The 15,862-nt window shown below is 67.5% G+C and overlaps 1 protein-coding gene across 4 annotated transcripts in view; it reads right to left on the bottom strand.

The window, feature by feature from the left end:
- Positions 1-15,862, bottom strand: part of ARHGAP23 (Rho GTPase activating protein 23) — a 38,458-nt gene that overhangs the window by 3,910 nt on the left and 18,686 nt on the right. For 3 of the 4 annotated variants that reach the window (XM_075036448.1, XM_075036447.1, XM_075036446.1), the window contains exons 2-22: positions 13,819-13,998; positions 10,602-10,626; positions 9,575-9,667; positions 9,088-9,166; positions 8,737-8,791; positions 6,340-7,795; positions 5,508-5,663; positions 5,265-5,376; positions 5,108-5,165; positions 4,811-4,948; positions 4,385-4,684; positions 3,164-3,225; positions 2,664-2,791; positions 2,370-2,488; positions 2,133-2,288; positions 1,444-1,522; positions 967-1,040; positions 758-847; positions 452-577; positions 258-299; positions 44-137 (exon numbers count right to left, since the gene is read on the bottom strand). In XM_075036448.1, the coding sequence (XP_074892549.1) occupies positions 44-137; positions 258-299; positions 452-577; positions 758-847; positions 967-1,040; positions 1,444-1,522; positions 2,133-2,288; positions 2,370-2,488; positions 2,664-2,791; positions 3,164-3,225; positions 4,385-4,684; positions 4,811-4,948; positions 5,108-5,165; positions 5,265-5,376; positions 5,508-5,663; positions 6,340-7,795; positions 8,737-8,791; positions 9,088-9,166; positions 9,575-9,667; positions 10,602-10,626; positions 13,819-13,998 (3,622 nt within the window). Of the gene's footprint in view, positions 1-43; positions 138-257; positions 300-451; positions 578-757; positions 848-966; positions 1,041-1,443; positions 1,523-2,132; positions 2,289-2,369; positions 2,489-2,663; positions 2,792-3,163; positions 3,226-4,384; positions 4,685-4,810; positions 4,949-5,107; positions 5,166-5,264; positions 5,377-5,507; positions 5,664-6,339; positions 7,796-8,736; positions 8,792-9,087; positions 9,167-9,574; positions 9,668-10,601; positions 10,627-10,792; positions 10,906-13,818; positions 13,999-15,862 lie in introns of those variants that run through there. The other variant, XM_075036449.1, reaches the window with a different exon arrangement.

Below are 15,862 nucleotides of genomic sequence, written 5' to 3'. Positions count from 1 at the left end.
TGCCAGGACCGGAGGGGCCGGTGCCACGGGCACTGCTCCTCACCTGCGGCATCGCCGGGCGCCGCGGTCCTGCCGATGTTGGGGAGCAGGTACTCGATGTTGGGCACGGACTGAGCCTCCTTCTCATCCACGGGGGTCTGCAAGGGGAGGGGGTACGATGGTCAGGAGGCTGCCGACGGCACCCCAGCTCCCAACTGGGGCACCGTACCCCTCCCTGCCCCACGGCGAGACCCCCCCACAGGGAGGACGGGACTCACCTTCTCGCCCTTGTCCTCCTTGTCGCTGAAGAACCAGTCGGACTGTGGGGAGATGGGAAAGGGGTGACAGACCGGTGAGGAGCGGTGGGAGCCTGGCGCAGCCGGGGACCCCCGTCCCCCATGCCCAGGGTGTGGATCAGCCCCCTCCTCCAGCCACACCGGTGCCCACCCACCCACCCACCAATGCCACTTACGTGCTGGATGAGGGTCTCCACGATTTTGTAGCGGTCAGGCATGTGCGTCACCATGTCGGTCATGTTGTCCTCAGATGTTCGCACCAATGTGGGGCCGAACACCAGGGCCAGGTTTCGGGGCTCCATCTGCAACCGGAGCCGGGGTTAGCGCCTGCCCACGGCCACCCCTCAGCGTTCGCCGCTCCATCAGGCACCGTCTCCCTTCCCACCCCACCGGGAGCTGCGGCTCAGCCCAAGCTGGGGGGGGCTCGAGGTGGGGCAGGGGTCTGGGAGAGCCTGCCTGGCCCCGGGGCGGGTGGTCGGTACCTTGTTCTTCTCCGAGTGGTCAGCGATGGTCTTCAGGTGACCCACCAAGAACTTGAGTGTCTCGTAATAGTGACCTGGCAGGTCCCGGATCTGCAGGGAGGCACCAGGTCACCTCTCAGCTCAACCCCTCGCCTTTCCCACCCGTGCCAGCCCCCAAAGAGGGGCTCCGGGCTGTGCCCCCCACCCCAACCCCTGTCCCATCTCCCTACCAGCTTCCGCAGCGTCCTCATCCTCTCACTGGCGTCCTCTATCCGATTGGCCTCGATGAAGTCGTTGTACTTATCTGAAAGCGGGACGTGGAGGGGTCAGAGCTGGGCGAGGGGAGAGGGCACCCCCCGGGGCTGGGGACCCCCAGATGCACCAGCTGGAGATGCTGGGGAGGGGACTGGGTGCCGGTGGGGTCCCACTGGGACAGGGCATAGAAGGGCAAGGAGGGACAACGACAAGGGGACTCAGCGATGAGGGGGGTCTGCAGAGCCCCTCGCCTTGGGTGGGCGCTGGTTTGCTCTGTTGCAGGGTCTGGGGACGTGTCCCCACCACAAGGACGGGTGGGACGGGCTCTGGGGCTGCCGCTCAGCCTGCTACCGGCCATCGACGTGTGGCCATCAGCACGGGGTCATCTGTGGCCACTTTGGGGGCTCCGATGGCCCCCGGGGGAAGCGGACGGCTGGGGCGCAGCGACTTACCGTCAGTGAAAAGGGGCTCGGGCAGCTTTCGGAAGAAGGATTTCAACAGGCTGCTAATGACGTTCAGATCCTGCCACCGCTGCGGGGGAGAGAAGAGGCTGCTCAGAGGAACCACTCCGGGCAAACCCAGGCACCAGCGGGAGAGAGTCCCCAAGCCAGGGAAGTCCCAGGCCACCCACACCGAGGGGGACACCAACCAGCACCACCACGGCCGTGAGGACGGCAGGACAGTTGTCCCCATCCTGCATCTGGCAAGGAAAGCCCTGTACCACTGCAGCACCATGGCGAGATGCAAGGGGACAAACGTGTCCCCAAGCTGCCACCCACACTGCTGCCACCAGCCACTAGGCGGCCCTGCCACTCCAGGGAAGGTGACAGCGATGGAGACCGGGATGATGATGGAGACGGGGATGATGATCATGTTGGAGACAGGGATGATGATGGAGATGGGATGGTGATGGAGACGGGGACGATGATCATGTTGGAGACAGGGATGGTGATGGAGATGGGGATGGCGATGGAGACGGGGATGGTGATGGAGACGGGGATGGTGATGGAGACGGGGATGGCGATGGAGCCATGGACCAGGACAACAGCCCTAAGAGCATCCCAGAGGCATAGGGACAGGGATGGTGATAAGGATGGGGACAGGGATGGGGACGGGGACATGCAGCCCACCCTGCCCTCACCTCGTCCTGCAGGTTGATCTCGGTGGCTCCCTTGTTGAGCTGCTCCTGCAGGCTGGACACCACGGCGTTGTTCCCGGGCACACGGTAGATGCCCATGTACTCCAGCCCTCGGTCCTCTACCACCTTGCAGCAAGCTTCAACGATCAGCGGGACGTTCTGCGGGAACAGGGAGGAGGTGATGGAGGTGCTGGGGCCGTGTGGGGTCTCTGAGGGCTGGCACTCCTGGCGCAGCCATACCTTGTTGTCCGGGGCGGGCTGGCAGTCCTCCAGCCTCACGCCAAAGGCCCGGGGGGCAGATTTCTTGTTTTTCTTCATGATGTTGATGCCCCACGGGGCTTTTTGGGAGCTGCTCTCATCTGGGGAGAAAAAACCCACAGGATCACTTGCTAATGAGCAGGGATAAACGGGAAGAGCATCCCTGCTGCCCTACGGGGACCAGCACGATGGCAGCCCTGGGGTGAAGCTCCCTTGCTTGCAAAGCCCCTGGGTTTGCCACGCCGGGGTGCCCCACGCCGCAGGGGTAGAACCTACCTTTCGTGACGGCCGCATCCTGCCTGGGGGACCGGGGCGCGCTGGTTCCCGTCTGCTTCAGGAACTCGGCTCGGATCCCCAGCCCACGAGAGCCCTTGGGTGAGGAATCGGGCTTGGCGCCCGCGGGGCTGCGGGGAGAGCGGGGGGCTCAGGCGGGGCACGGCCGGGGGCACCAGCCCTGCGCACGGTCCCTGGGCAAAACCTCCCAGCAAATGCCGGCATCGTTCCCGGGCTGCCCGGCATCCTACCGGTGCCCATGGGGCTGCACCCCACACCGGGTAATGGGGGCTACTGGGGAGCACTGGGTCGCTTTAACCCTTTCCTCAGTGCTGGTTTGGGTGAACCGGACCCCGCCAGCATCCCGAGCGAAGCCGGGTGCAGCTGGCACCTCCGGCGCTGCCCCATCAAGGGACGCACTGGCTTTGCTCCATCACTTTAAAATCGAGGCGAATAAAGCGCTCGGGGGGGGGTCTCGGCGCCCACCGCCCCTGGGTCCGTACCTCACTTTCCGGTAGTCGTTTAACTTCTTGTTGATAAGCGCTTGGCTGGCAAAACCGGGGTCCTGGGGAGGCAGAGAGAAGAGGGGAAGGGAGAGCTTGAGCAGCAGGGAGAGCAGGGCATCGCGCGGGGCCAGGCAGGACCAGGCAAGGGCAGGATCGGATCCCTGCTGCCCCGAAACAGCCGGCGCCCGCCGGCGTTCGCCGCCCCGCTGCCGTCTCCGGCGTTCCTTGCCGCAGCGCAGGGCGGCACGCGGGGTCCGAGCCGGACGCGGAGGTTCGGGGACAGGCACGTCCCTCCGCGGCACGCACACCTCCATCTGCGCACCGGCCGCACCGCGCGGCATCCAAAGACGCGCGCCCGTCGCCACAGGACGCTGCCCGCGAGGATCCTGCTCAGCGGCACCACGACGCCGGTGGGTGCCCAAGACGGCACCGAGCGCTCCAACCTGGCAGCGCCTTCCCTGTGCCGACGCTGCCGGCCCCGCCGAGCCTCCTGGACCCTCCAGAGCGGGGCCGTGCCACAGAGAACCAGAGACCGCTCCGAGCTCAACGCACCCTCCAGGGCCGGAGCCTGCCACGACCCCGACACGATTGATCGCCGCAACCAAACGAGGCCGTCCCGGCACCGCGGGGAGATGCCACGCGGCCAGCGCGGCGCCGGCACATCCAGCCCCACGGATCCTCCGCCGGAGCCCGCGGCCGCGGGGAGCAGCTCTCTCCATCTCCGACCCGAGCGACCCATCGCACAGACCGCGGCCGCCCGGCGAGGGCTCAGCCCCAACCCGGCGCCAGCCCCGGCGGCCGGCAGCACCGTGCGGGCACCGTGCCCAGAGCTCCCTGCCAGATCTCTCTCTTTCCACCGAAGGAGACGCGACGCGCCGCGGCAGAGCCGCGCACGCTCCTTCTCCCGCCGCGCCACCGAACGCCGCCGGCGGATCCGGCGCCAACCCTGCCTGGAAGCGCCGCAGCGGCACGCGGAGAGCCACGCTCGCCGAGCGCCCCGGGAGCGGCGGAGCCGCGCTCTTCTTGGACGCCGCGGCGCCCGCGAGCCCCCGTTACGCCCCCGGGAGCGTGGCGCGGGACCGGCGAGCCCCACGCCGGCCGGCCGCGCGGGGGCCGGCCGTGGCCTGGGGAAGCAGCACAAGGCAAAGAGCCGGAGAGAGCCGAGGCGGTTAGTGCCGGGAGAGCCAGAGGCAGCCGGGAGCCCCATGTGGCTCTCACCTCGCCCTCAGCCTTGCTGTTCTCCCTGATGACTTTGATCCAGGCCAGCATGTCTTCCCGATCCTCTGCCTGAAAGAGATATTCACAGAAGTCAGCGGTCGTCAGGCGGAAGACGTGCTTCCTCTTGGTCTCGCTGTAGGAGATGTCCACCAGGCACGCTCGGATGCTGATCGGCGGCTCCTCCTCACCTGGGGCCGGGGCGCAGGTCACCGCCTCCCGCCTGTCCTTGCACAGGTACAGCGAGTGGGCGCGCAGCACGGCGAAGACGCGCTTCCACTGCCGGATGCCTCCACCGACCTTCTGCGGGGAGAAGGGACGGGGGCACGGACCTTCAGGGATGCTCGCCGAGGGGAGCGTCCGCCCGGCGTTGCCGGCCGGGCTTGGGCTGGGGTTGAGGGTGGGGTGGGGGGGGTTGTACCCGCTTACCTTTCCCTTTTTGGTGAGGATCTGCTTGCAGTGGAGCCAGCCCTCCTTCCTCACGGCGCTGAACGGGACGTCCGAGAGGTCGGAGGTTGAGTGTCTTTTGGAGCGGGCGTCTTCGGACGTGCCGAGGCTGTCCAGGGACTGCGGCGGGGGGGACACCGGAGGGCAACATTGGGGTGATGCTGGCGGCACCCCCTGCTCCACCGGTGTCCCAGCCAGGCAGAGCAACGCCGGGCTACCCTCTTATAGAGGTACCTGGGGGGGGGGCACCCCCAACCCTCGCCGTCACCCAACACTCACCCCATCGGTGAAGAAGCTCCTCAGCATGCGGAGGCTGGGGACCCGGCTGGGCATCCTCCTGCGGGGAGAGCAGCCCCCGTGAGTGGGACGGTGGGGAGGGGACGGGAGCCACGCGGTGGCGGGACTGGGAGCGTGGGGAGGGGGCGTCCAGCCCTACCTTAGGATCTTCCCCTCGTCCCGAAATGTGTTCAGACCATCGTCGCAGGACTTGGAGCGCTCGGTGGTGATGGCCAGGAGGTAGGAGGAGCGGCGGCCGGCTTTGATGCTGCCTGCGAGGGGGAGAAGGGCAAAAGCGCACGCTGCTCAGCCCAGCGGGCACGGGACAGAGCTCCAGGGCAGGGGGCTGCTCCTCCTCCCACCGTAGCCCCCAGGACGATTATTCCCCCCCCCCAGCGCTTACTGCAGTCCTGGGAGTAGTGCCGGCTCAGGGCGAAGGCGAAGGTGGGCGAGGAGGGGCTAGTGGCGACGGCGGGTGCCGAGTTCATGGCGCTGGAGACCACCGAGGAGGCAGGGACGTGCTTGGCCTTCAGGTCGATGCTGGGGCTGGTGGGTTCGTCTGTGAGAGGGGTGGGCAGCGTTGCAGGAGGGGTCGGGGCAGGACAAGTCCCTGCCGGGACCCCCCCCCCCGGCGTTTCTGGCAGCTGGGGGGTTTGCAGGTGCCTGGGTTGGGCTGGGGGACACGTTCCCACCTCCAGAAAAGCCAGGGTCCCGTCCTCCCCCTCCCCATCTGGCCCTGGGGTCCTTCCCTGGGAGCAGGCATGGGGCAGGCTGCGGTGTAAGGAGGGAGCAGAGCCGGCGGCTCCCCCAGACCCATTTGGGTCCCCACGGGCAGAAGTGGCCGGGCACGGAGGTCCCAAGTGAGACAGGGAGCGGGTCATCCCAGACGTGTCCCCGTCCCCACTTTGGAGCAGGACAGGAGCACACAGGGCTCCAGTTCACACCCAGCCGTGCCCAGTAAGAGGTACCAGGGGCTGGGCAGGGGGTGCGGGACAACAGAGGGAGGGGTGAGGCTGCTCGAGCCCAAACCCCGGCACCCCATCGCCAACGCCTGCAGCCCTGAGGGGTGCTGGGCGCAGCGGGTCCATTCCCGTCCCCGCGCTGGCCGCAGACGGACGTTCTGAGACGATGCGACGTGTCCTGTCCTCCAAAATACGCCCTCCCTGGCACGGGACTTGCTAAACCCTCCTCCCGGAGCCAGCCACCCTCCGCGCCGGCGAGCCGCCCCGACTCACCGATGAAGGGGATGGATGCCAGCGAGTCCTCGGGGGCCGCCAAGGGAGCCACGCGCCGGCCTTGCCGCTCGGCCGCCGGCCTCTCCCCTTTGCCGCCGGCCGGCGAGGGGTCGCAAACGTCCGTCTCCTTCGCCCCCTCGGGGAAGACAAAGTTCATCTGCCGCAGCGGGGCTGGCACCTTGCGGCCCGTGGGGGGCTTCTGCCGCAAAACCACTTCTTCCCTCCGCTCCTCCGGCTGCTCGGCTACCCGGCTGCTCTCCGGCCGCTGCTCCCTGGGCACGGTGGGGACCGGTGGGGGACCGGTGGGTGGCGGGATGGCAGGGACCACCCTCTCCGGGAGCGGGGCGGCCGGCCGCTGCGAGATGCTGAAGGTGGGCAGACCACCGAAAGCCGGGTCACGGAAGGAAAGGGCGTGCAGCAGCCCGGTGCGGCGTTGGAAGGATGGGCTGTAGCTCCGGTAGCCGATGTAGCCCGAATCGTCTGCGCTCTGCAGGTTGGGCTGCGACGGGTGCTTCTGCACGGGCGCCGGCTCCCGCGAGGAGGAGGAGGAGGAAGGCGCGAAGGAACCGTGCGGGACGGGCTGCCCGGCGGCGGCGGCGGCGGCCCGGCAGACCCTCTCGGGTGGCCAAGCGGAGCGGTCGAGGTGAGGGGAGAGCAGGGCGCTGGGCTCCAGCGCCTCCATGGAGCGCCCGTACCTGCCCAGGTAGTGGTCGGAGCGGGCTCGGGGTGCCCAGCCCTCGCGGGAGGACTGCAGTAGGGTGTCATGCGAAGCGCTGTGGGGCCAGCCCCGGGGGGCCGCCGCCGAGCCCCCCAGCCGGTCCTGGGACACGCTGCGGTAGCGGGGCGGCATGGCGTGCCGTCGCTCCTCCGAGGAGCTCCGTCGCGGCTCCTGGCTGCAAAACCAGCGGGACAGAGCCTGCTGGCACTCCTGCCGACCGGGTGCCCGCTGGCCACCCGTCGCCTCCCGGGGGGTTCGCCCGGCCCCCGCCAGCCCCCCGACACCCTCCTTGAAGCCGCAGTGAGTCCGATGCTCCGGGAGATGCTTGGGGACCCCGTAGCAGGAGGAGGTGGCGGGGGGGATCCCGTAGCGATCGGGCAGAGAGGATGCGACGTTGGTGGGGCAGCCGGCGCGGGAGAAGGAACCGGGGTGCCCGTGGGGTGCGGTGGGGCGCGGGGGGGGACCCCCGGGCTGCGGCTCGTCGGGGCGATGCGCGGGGCTGCCGCCCGCTTCGCTCCGGGTGCTGGCGAGCGCGGCCGTGCCGAGCGGGGACGAGGGGCCCGCGGCAGCGGGGCGGTGGGCGCGGGTGTCCGGCGGCTGGCCCGGGGGGGGCTCGGAACCCCGTGCCTGGAAGGGGTACGTCTTCCGCGGGTAGCAGATGGGAGGGGGCTCGGGGATGCTCTGCGCCCCACCGGAGTACGGCTCGTTGCCCTTCAGGTAGGCATCCTGCGAATACGCCTGCGGAGGGCACGGGAGGTCAGGGTGGGAGGGGGCCGGGGCCACAACCCCCCCCCCCGTTTCCACCGCGGGGGTGTTTTCTGCTCCCCCCCCAGCAACCTGTGAGCAAACCTCCCCGTCGGGGTGAGCCGGCTGCAGTCTCCCAGCTCCCATTTTCCCACGGGAGCACTGAGCGACGCTGCCACCAACACCAGTCCCTCCGCTCTCCCCACCGCCACGCAGTGCCCTCCCCTCCTTCCTAAAATACCCCGGCACGGCTGGCCGGGCCCGGCTCTCCCTTCTCACTTTTCACAGCCGCCTCTGACTCCACGCCTGGGGGATCCTCAGAGCCCAGGGTAGGCACAAACATGAGACTCCCCCCCCTTGCCAGGGCTGTAAGACCCCCCCAGCGCAATGGGAAGGGGTACCCCTGGGACCAAGCAGTGGTGCCACCTCATAGCCAAAGCTGGGGTCGGTGCTGGCAGCTTTGGCAGCAGCACTAAGCAGGAAAGCTCTGGGAAGCAGCTGGGACCTGAGGAGCACCAGGCGAAGCCCCACGCACCCCCCTTGGCTGCCCCCCGGACCCCAGCTCACCGACAGTAGAGCCACTTGGGATGCTCCAAGGATAAGCCAGACCCTGAGAACCAGAGCAACTCGCCCTCCAGCTATGCCTAAGGATGCTCATCCCCCCAGAAAAACAGGGGCCACGTCCCCCATCCTTCCTGCCCCGGACCCCCTGGTACCTCCATCTCTGCACCCGTTGCTCCTCCAGGGATGCTGGTGGGGCCCTGTCCCCAAGTGTCCCCAAGAAAAGGGCATTTGGCCACCCCCACCCAAGATGCAGGAGCGCGGGCAGGGACGGACCAGCCCCTCAGGTTTGGTGGGGCGGGAATGCCGGCACAGCCTGGGGAACCGGAGCCCTGGAACCAGCCTGGTCCCTGGCAGCCGCCTGGCAAACTCACCAGCTGGAGGATGTCCTCATCCTTGGGCATGATGGAGAGCTCCAGCACATCGTCACTGCGGGGAGAAGGGACGGAGGGGTCAGGCTGGCCGGGGTCGGTCCCAACCTGCCCCCAGCAAGGCCAATCTCGTTCAGCCGGATTCCCCGTGAGATGAACGTCCCCGTCCCCACGTGACAGTGTCCCCGGTCCCCTGCAGCACCGCTGCCTGTAGGGCATCCAAGTGACTCGTGGCTCCTGCCAGCCCTGGTGAACACCCGGGACGACAGTACCTGCTGCGACGTGTCCCCTTCGCGTCACCTCCCTGGCTCTGCCCGTCCCCGTGCTTCTCCCAGCCCCGGGAAGGGGACTCACCTGTTTTGGATCAGCGCGATGACTTGCGAGTAGGTTTTCCCGATGATGCTCTCCCCGTTCACCTTGACCAGCCGGTCCCCTGCAGAGCAGGGGGAGAAGACAGTGTCACCGCAAGTCAAGTGGGGAGGTGGTGGCACTCGGCTGTCCCTACGGTCACTCACAGCAGGGTTTGAACACAAACAGGGCTTTTGCCAGGGGCAGAGCCAGGTCCTGTGTGGCACGGGGAGCCGTGGGGATCCCAAAACCAGCCTAACCCATGGGGACCCCGATGCTGCTCTGAGCATCCCAGGCCAGGGACAAGAGAGCAGAGCCCCCGCAGCGCCAGGAAGCAGAGAGAAAGGGGAGAAAAAAGAAGGAATACAAGAAAAAGAGCAAAACAAGCAAGAAAGCCCCTGGCAGAAGAGGCAGGGAATTGCACGCATCCCGCGAGAAGCCTGGAGCCATCTCCAGCTCTGAAAGCCTGGCCGCCCCACGTGCCCCCGCTCACCGGTGCGCAGCCCAGCCTGGTGTGCCGGCCCGTCCTCCCGCACGTTCTTCACGAAGATGGTGTCCATGGGCTCCAGGCGGCTCCGGGGGGGACCTGCTCCCCGGGGACAGAGAGTCAGGGAGTCACCGGCACAGCCGGCTCCTTCCCACAGCAAGAAGCACGCTTGGCCCCTCACGGTAACCTCCTCGCCTCCCCAAGCCCACGCGTGGCAGCCCTGCCTGCACCCGGGACCTGCAGAGCAGGGGTCCTGCCCCGGGTAAAGCCCCCCCCCTCTCAGGGCAGCCCCCTTGGCACCCATCTCCCCCAGCCGCGGCTCCTTTGCAAGAGCAAAAGCCATCGGGCGCTGCAAGAAACCAGAAGGCAGGTGGGCCGGGGGGGGGGTGACGGATGGATGGATGGCAGAGGGAAGGTGCCAACAAGGGATGCTGAATCCCCCCGGGGACCACCCGGAGCGAGGCCAGTGTCGTGTGTCCCCCCCCCAGCCCCGATGGGCACTGGGTGCCAGGTCTGGCTCCCTGGGGAGGGCAGCCTGGGCGCCTTGTCACCCTGCCAGCCCGCCGATCCGTTCTGACGCCTTCACATTCGCTCACGTCACCGTCAGCCTCCGGGAGGAGAGCTGGGCTGCGTCCCTGTCCCCAAACACCCCACGCTCGGCCGAGCCGCCTGCCACGGTGGGACCGGCGTTGGCCACGCCGCAGCCCCTCTGGCTTCAGGACGGACCCCCACCCTCGGGCACGAGGTCTAGAGAACCTCCCAAGGGTTTTGGGGACACCGAGCCCATCTGGAACGCCAAGTGCCACCCAGCTGCCGCCGAAGCACCGCGCCGCTTCACCGCCAGCCGATATTTAGGGGCTGCGGTGCCAGGCAGCGGAGACGGCGGACTGCGTCCCCCCCGGCCGCAACACCCGCTGCCACCTGTGACGGCCACGTTCCCCCCCAGACCCCTACGCCCACCGATCCGGGCGGTGACATCCCCTTATGCGGGGGTCCCCATGGGTCCCCGCTATGCTGCGGCACCGGTGCTCACCTGCTCGGTTCCCGTTCTCCTCCTCCTGCCGAGAGAAGAGAAAAACATTTATTTGGTGGTCAGGCCAGGGCAGCCGCGGTGGGGGAACCAGGTGGGGGAACCAGGAGGGGACCAGAGGGGTACCAGCCCCACAAAAACCCTCGTGGGACCTGTGCGTCCCTCTGCCCTCCGCCGCCCCCGGCTAAAATTACCTTCTGACACCGGATCCGGCCGGGCCGCCCGCGCAGTCCCGCCGGCGGGCAGGGAGCGGGACCCGCCGCAGCCCCCCGTACCCAGCTGCCAGGGAAGGGGCCGGTTTTGGGGCAGGGGAGCAAGAAGGGACCCGGCCAGCCCTGTGGTGGCATCTCACCCTTCTCTCGGACCACCGAGCCTGGCCGGGGAGACCCCAAGCCCCCGCAGCAGGGTCCCGGTGGCAGGGACCCCCTGGAAGGAGACAGCTTTGGGCGGGCGTCCCCTTGGAGGGGCACCGGCCACCAGCGGGGCTATATTTAGCCCTGCAATTATTTGGCACGGGGAGTGTGTCCCTGGGTGGGGGGCTATCTCTGCAGCCTCCTGCTGCATGGGCCAGGCTGCCAGGGCTGCAGCGGGCATCGTGGGGGGGGGTGGTGGCAGAGGGGTCCTGGCACCCCCTTCCCAGCCACGGGCAGGGGACAGCACTGGGATCCACGCGGCTCTGTCCCTTGGGGTGGGAATTGTGTCCGTGGGCTCCTGCCCTTGCCGCTCACATCCTCCCACGGGGACTCCCCCCTACAGAACCACACTGCCCGGCGGGGGGGTTGCCCAAGCTGGGGCAAGGCACTGGGTGCTGGCACCTGTGTGGGGCTGCACCCACACTGCTGAGCCCCCAGCCTTACCACGGAGCCGGCTGCACCCCGGGCTGCTCAGCCCCACGCGTGGGTCCCAAGGAGGGACCCAGGCACCTGGAAAGCAATTTCTCACTCCGTAAGTGCCAGATCCTGCCGGCTCCAGGGGTGGGCATGAGCTCGGCTCCAACCAAGAGGCTTTGCCAGCTGCAGCTCCCTCCCCAGCTCCCAGCCGGTGCAGGGAAGAGGGGACACAGCCCCGATGTCCCCAGGGAGGGCAGGTCCCTCTGGGGTGCTGGGAAGGGACCAGTCTCCATCCCAGTGTGACGGGGGGACATTCCCAGCGAGGAGGAGGAAGGGGCTGGAGGCATCTCTCCACAGTGCCCATTGCACGGCGGGAAGGAAAAGCCACATCCCACGGCGTCGGCACCCATCCGGCACCATTGTGGCACCGTGTGGCTGCCGCGGTGCCACGGCAGGACCGTGGGGGCCACCAAAGGCCCCTGGGGGCACAGACTCGCCCGTCTCCTTGCCCTTCCTCACCCTGTGGCACCCCGGAGCCCTTCCCGGCCCCCGGGGCAGCCCGACAGCCCCGCTCCCAGGGCTGGGGCTGAAGTTGGGTGCAGCGGTGCCGAAGCACGGTGCGGTGAACGCAGCTCTGCCGTCATCCTCCCTGCTGAGTCAACCCCACCGAAACTCAGCCCCCGGACCTGGCTGCCCACCGGCACCCACGGGTGCTGAGCCAGCTGCACCACACCCTGCTCCGCCGGCCCAGGAGCACCGGCTTTGGCTCAGACGGGTGCCGGGAGCTATTCCCAGCCTCTTTCCAAGAGCATCTCTGCCTCCCGGTGCTGATCTGGCTCCTTCCCACGCAGCCGCCGTGTGCTCCCGCCCTGGCGGGGCTCAGTGCTGGTGCCCAGCGCCGCGGGGCAGGATCGGTCCCTTGCTCTCAGAAGGATGCCTTAGGAGCGTGGGGGAGAGGTGGAAGCAAGCGAGTCGGTTTGGAGCAGGTTTGGGCCATCCCCATGACGAAAGCTCCTTTGCAGAAGTCACGCCGCCGGAGACGGGTCAGGTCCGTGTTCCCCGGTGCAGGCAGGAAAAGTGCCGGCAGGAAGGATTTGGGGAAGCAGAATCGGGAGCCTGGGAAAAGCGCTGTGACGGAGGACGCTGAATGGGGACTCCGGCGAGTTGTTTCTCCCCACCCTGTGACTCACTTCCCACTGCAGCTCCCTGCCTGCGGGGAGGAGGCAGCGAGTGCCGGGCCATGGGGCAGCCGGAGCCATGGGGCTGCAGGCAGCCGTGAAGCTCCAGGGGTGATGGGAACATCCAGATCTGCCCAGCCCGGAGCAGGGAAAGGGCTGTGAAGGACCACGCAGCTCCCAGACACTTCTCCCTTCATCTGCATGAAGCTGCCGCTGCAGAAAACAGGGCGAGAGGGGGCGGATTTCAGACCCCGGGGGGCTTGGAGCCGGCGCGGCAGGAGAGCTGGCTTGTCACCTTCAGGTGCAGAGGGCATGGTCCATGCTGGAAGGTGCTGGGTGGTTTTGCCGGGTCCCTCCATCCCAGAGGGAAAAGGTGCTGCCCGGATCGGGGCTTCTCGATGGCTCAGAGGGCGCAGGAGGTGATGACGGGCAACCCAGGGTTGGCTCCCCACAAAAGGCAGCACCTGGGAAGGGTCTGACATGCAGCGGAGCCAAGATGCGATCCCGGCCGCCGAGTCCCGGGGCAGATCCAGCCTGAAGCCTCCCACTGACAGCCAGGGAATTGGGAGCCGTAAATCTGCTGCGCTAGACGTGGTGAGCACCGGTGGGACCTGCCGGCGCTTGCCGGTGCCTGAGGGGACGAGCTGATGTTGGTCAGAGGAGGAGGAGGAAGGTTGCGATGAAGGGCTCAAACAGCATCCTTGGAATCACCCACTCCCAGGCTCAGCTTCGCGGTGGCCGTGTGCGGTTCGCTTCGGCTCGAGCGACGTCCCATTGCACCAAGCCTCTCCCTGGCCTCGGGGCTCTGAAGTGCCTTTTCCTGTTGTTCTCAGGGATGCCGGAGCCGTCGTTCGGAGCTGAGGGATTCTCTCCATTCCCGCAGACAGCCATTTCCCTCACCAAAAGGCTCTGGGACGTCTCCGGAGACGCTGCCGACTTGCTGCTCACTCAGAGCATGTCTCCCAGCAGTTCCGTGAGCTCCTCCATCCCAGGGCCACCCACGGGTGGGGGGCAGCCCCAGGTACCCCAACAAAGCAGGCGACGGACAGTCCGCTTCGCAGCTCCCCGGACCGTCCCTGCCCACCCCCAACCCATGTACAAGCATCCTGCATCCAACCACGGCACCTCAAAGTCCCGCTCCAGCAGCCCTGGGGGTCCCCAAGCCCCCCCTCCCCCAAACCCCAGCCCAGCCCCCCCAGGTCCCAGCCCTACCTTGGCGGTGGATTGCACCGCTGACTCCGGGGGGTAGACGATGAAGTGGCGGAGGGTGAAGCCGAACCCCCCCTGCGAACTCTTCCGCAGCACCACCGTCTTTGGACCCACCCAGGGGAAGGGTCCCTCCGGGGGAGCGTTGGCATTCGGGGACGCCCCATCTCTTCGGCCCGGCGTTGGCTGTAGAGGATGAGGAGGAAGATGTCACTTTGTGAGGAGGGGGAGTGTAGGCAGTCAGCCCCTCCCCAGCCTCCTCAAAGCCCCGTGCTGGGGGCTGAAATCTGCTGGAAAAGCCACTCCGCTCCTTGGAAACCCCTCCCTACTCCCAGCTTGGCGGCAGCAAATTCCAGCCCCCATAGACCATCCCACCAGCATCCCCCGAGACTCCTCGTATGGGATCTTTTGGGAGAAGACGCATGGAAAGGAAATAAATAAAAAAAAAAGGGGGGGAGACAACGACCTGTGCCTGGGGGTCTGGATGGGACCCAGGAGGCAGTGCGGCAGGAGGAGAGATGGGGGCGGATGGGGGAGATGGGGACAAAAAGTCCCTTTCCGATGACACTGCGGTAATAACCTCAGGCAAGCCGGAAAGAGCCGTCCGGGAGGCGGTTGGATGAGTGATGCTTCCCGAGATGGGGCAGGGACCTGGCACTGTGTCGGGCTCTGGCAGGGGACGCTGGCTGGAGCAGCGGATGGGACCAAGAGGGACATGGCTCTGTCCCACGGTCCCCCAGTGTCGGTGTCAGGAGGGGGAACGGGGCCACGGCAGAGCCGGAGCAGCCACAGGCATCTCGCCTGGCACCCGGGCAGGGAGCTTGGCGAGACAGCAGGAATCCTGACACCTTGGCTGAGTTCGGGAGGGTTTAGCACAGCCCCGGCGAGGGATGTTGCTGCTCTCCGTGGCTGCACATCTGGCTGCACATCTGGCTGCGCATCCACACCAGCCCTGCTGAGGCAGGAGCAGCCCCGTGGCCAAAGGGAGCAGAGGGCCCTGCCAGCATCGAGCTCGGCTAAAATCGGAAAAATCGGCAACCTGGGAGCGGGCAGGGACAGGCAGGGGAGCGGCAGCCCAGCAGAAAGGGATCTGCCGGGGTTCTGCCCAAGCGCCGTCTCCTTCCCCGCTGCAGCAGCCGGAGTCAGCCCATCCCGGGGCGAGGGTGTTAAAATTCAGGCGCTGTCTCGGTTCAAGCGATGGATGGAGAGCGGGGAGGGGAGAGGGACGCACAAAGGGACGAGGCACAAAAAGCCTTTGTCTGAGCCTGTGCTGAGTGGGCCTTTTCGCTGCCGGTGGGGAAATCTGAAATCTGACAGCAGCTCAGCAGGGCCAGGCTGCACCCCCTGTCCTGGCACGTCCCGCACGGGGCCCGGCTGCTGGTGGGACTGGGGGTCCCGTTCCCCTGAGGATAGGGTCCCCGTGGTGAGGGTACGGCTCTGGCGCTGCAGCCCACAAGGCATCGCCCTGGCACGGCACCCACAGACCCACTCCATCACCCGGGGAGGGGTACAAGGGCTTCGGGTGCTCGCGGACACCGCGGGTACCCCAAAACATAAAGAGACCTGCAGTGCTCCAAATGCGGGCACAGGAGAGCCAGAAAACCCCACTACAAGCACCACACAGGGGGCAAAGCTCCCCACGAGCCCCCACGCCCTCCCTGCACCGCAGATGTCCCAACCGGTGACCCAAAACCAGATGGCAACGGGCTCCCCACGCTCCCGCAGGGACCCCCACCCCTTCACCCTGGGGCCACGAGCATCCCGGCGCCTGTCCCCATCTGCGCCCTCCATTGTGTCGGCCGCCGGCTCGCTGGATTATTTTTAAGCTGACAGCTGAATGTGCCCTGCTGATTCTAACCGGCACAGACAAGCCTCAGAGAGGGTACGATCGGTGGAGACACCAACGGCAGCACCGACCCGCAGGGATGGGGACGTGTCCCCGTGTCACGGGCACACCGGAGCCGTGGCTACGGTTCCAGCACGCCCGTGACACGGGGACACGTCCCCGGGTGTGGTGTGCCCGTTACAGCATCGGTGGTCCCCCAAACCT

Source organism: Buteo buteo, chromosome 9 (genome assembly GCF_964188355.1).
Source record: "Buteo buteo chromosome 9, bButBut1.hap1.1, whole genome shotgun sequence".
Classification (NCBI taxonomy): Eukaryota; Metazoa; Chordata; class Aves; order Accipitriformes; family Accipitridae; genus Buteo; species Buteo buteo.
Note: the sequence above shows the minus strand (reverse complement) of the source record. Positions and strands in the feature narration are given on the sequence as shown.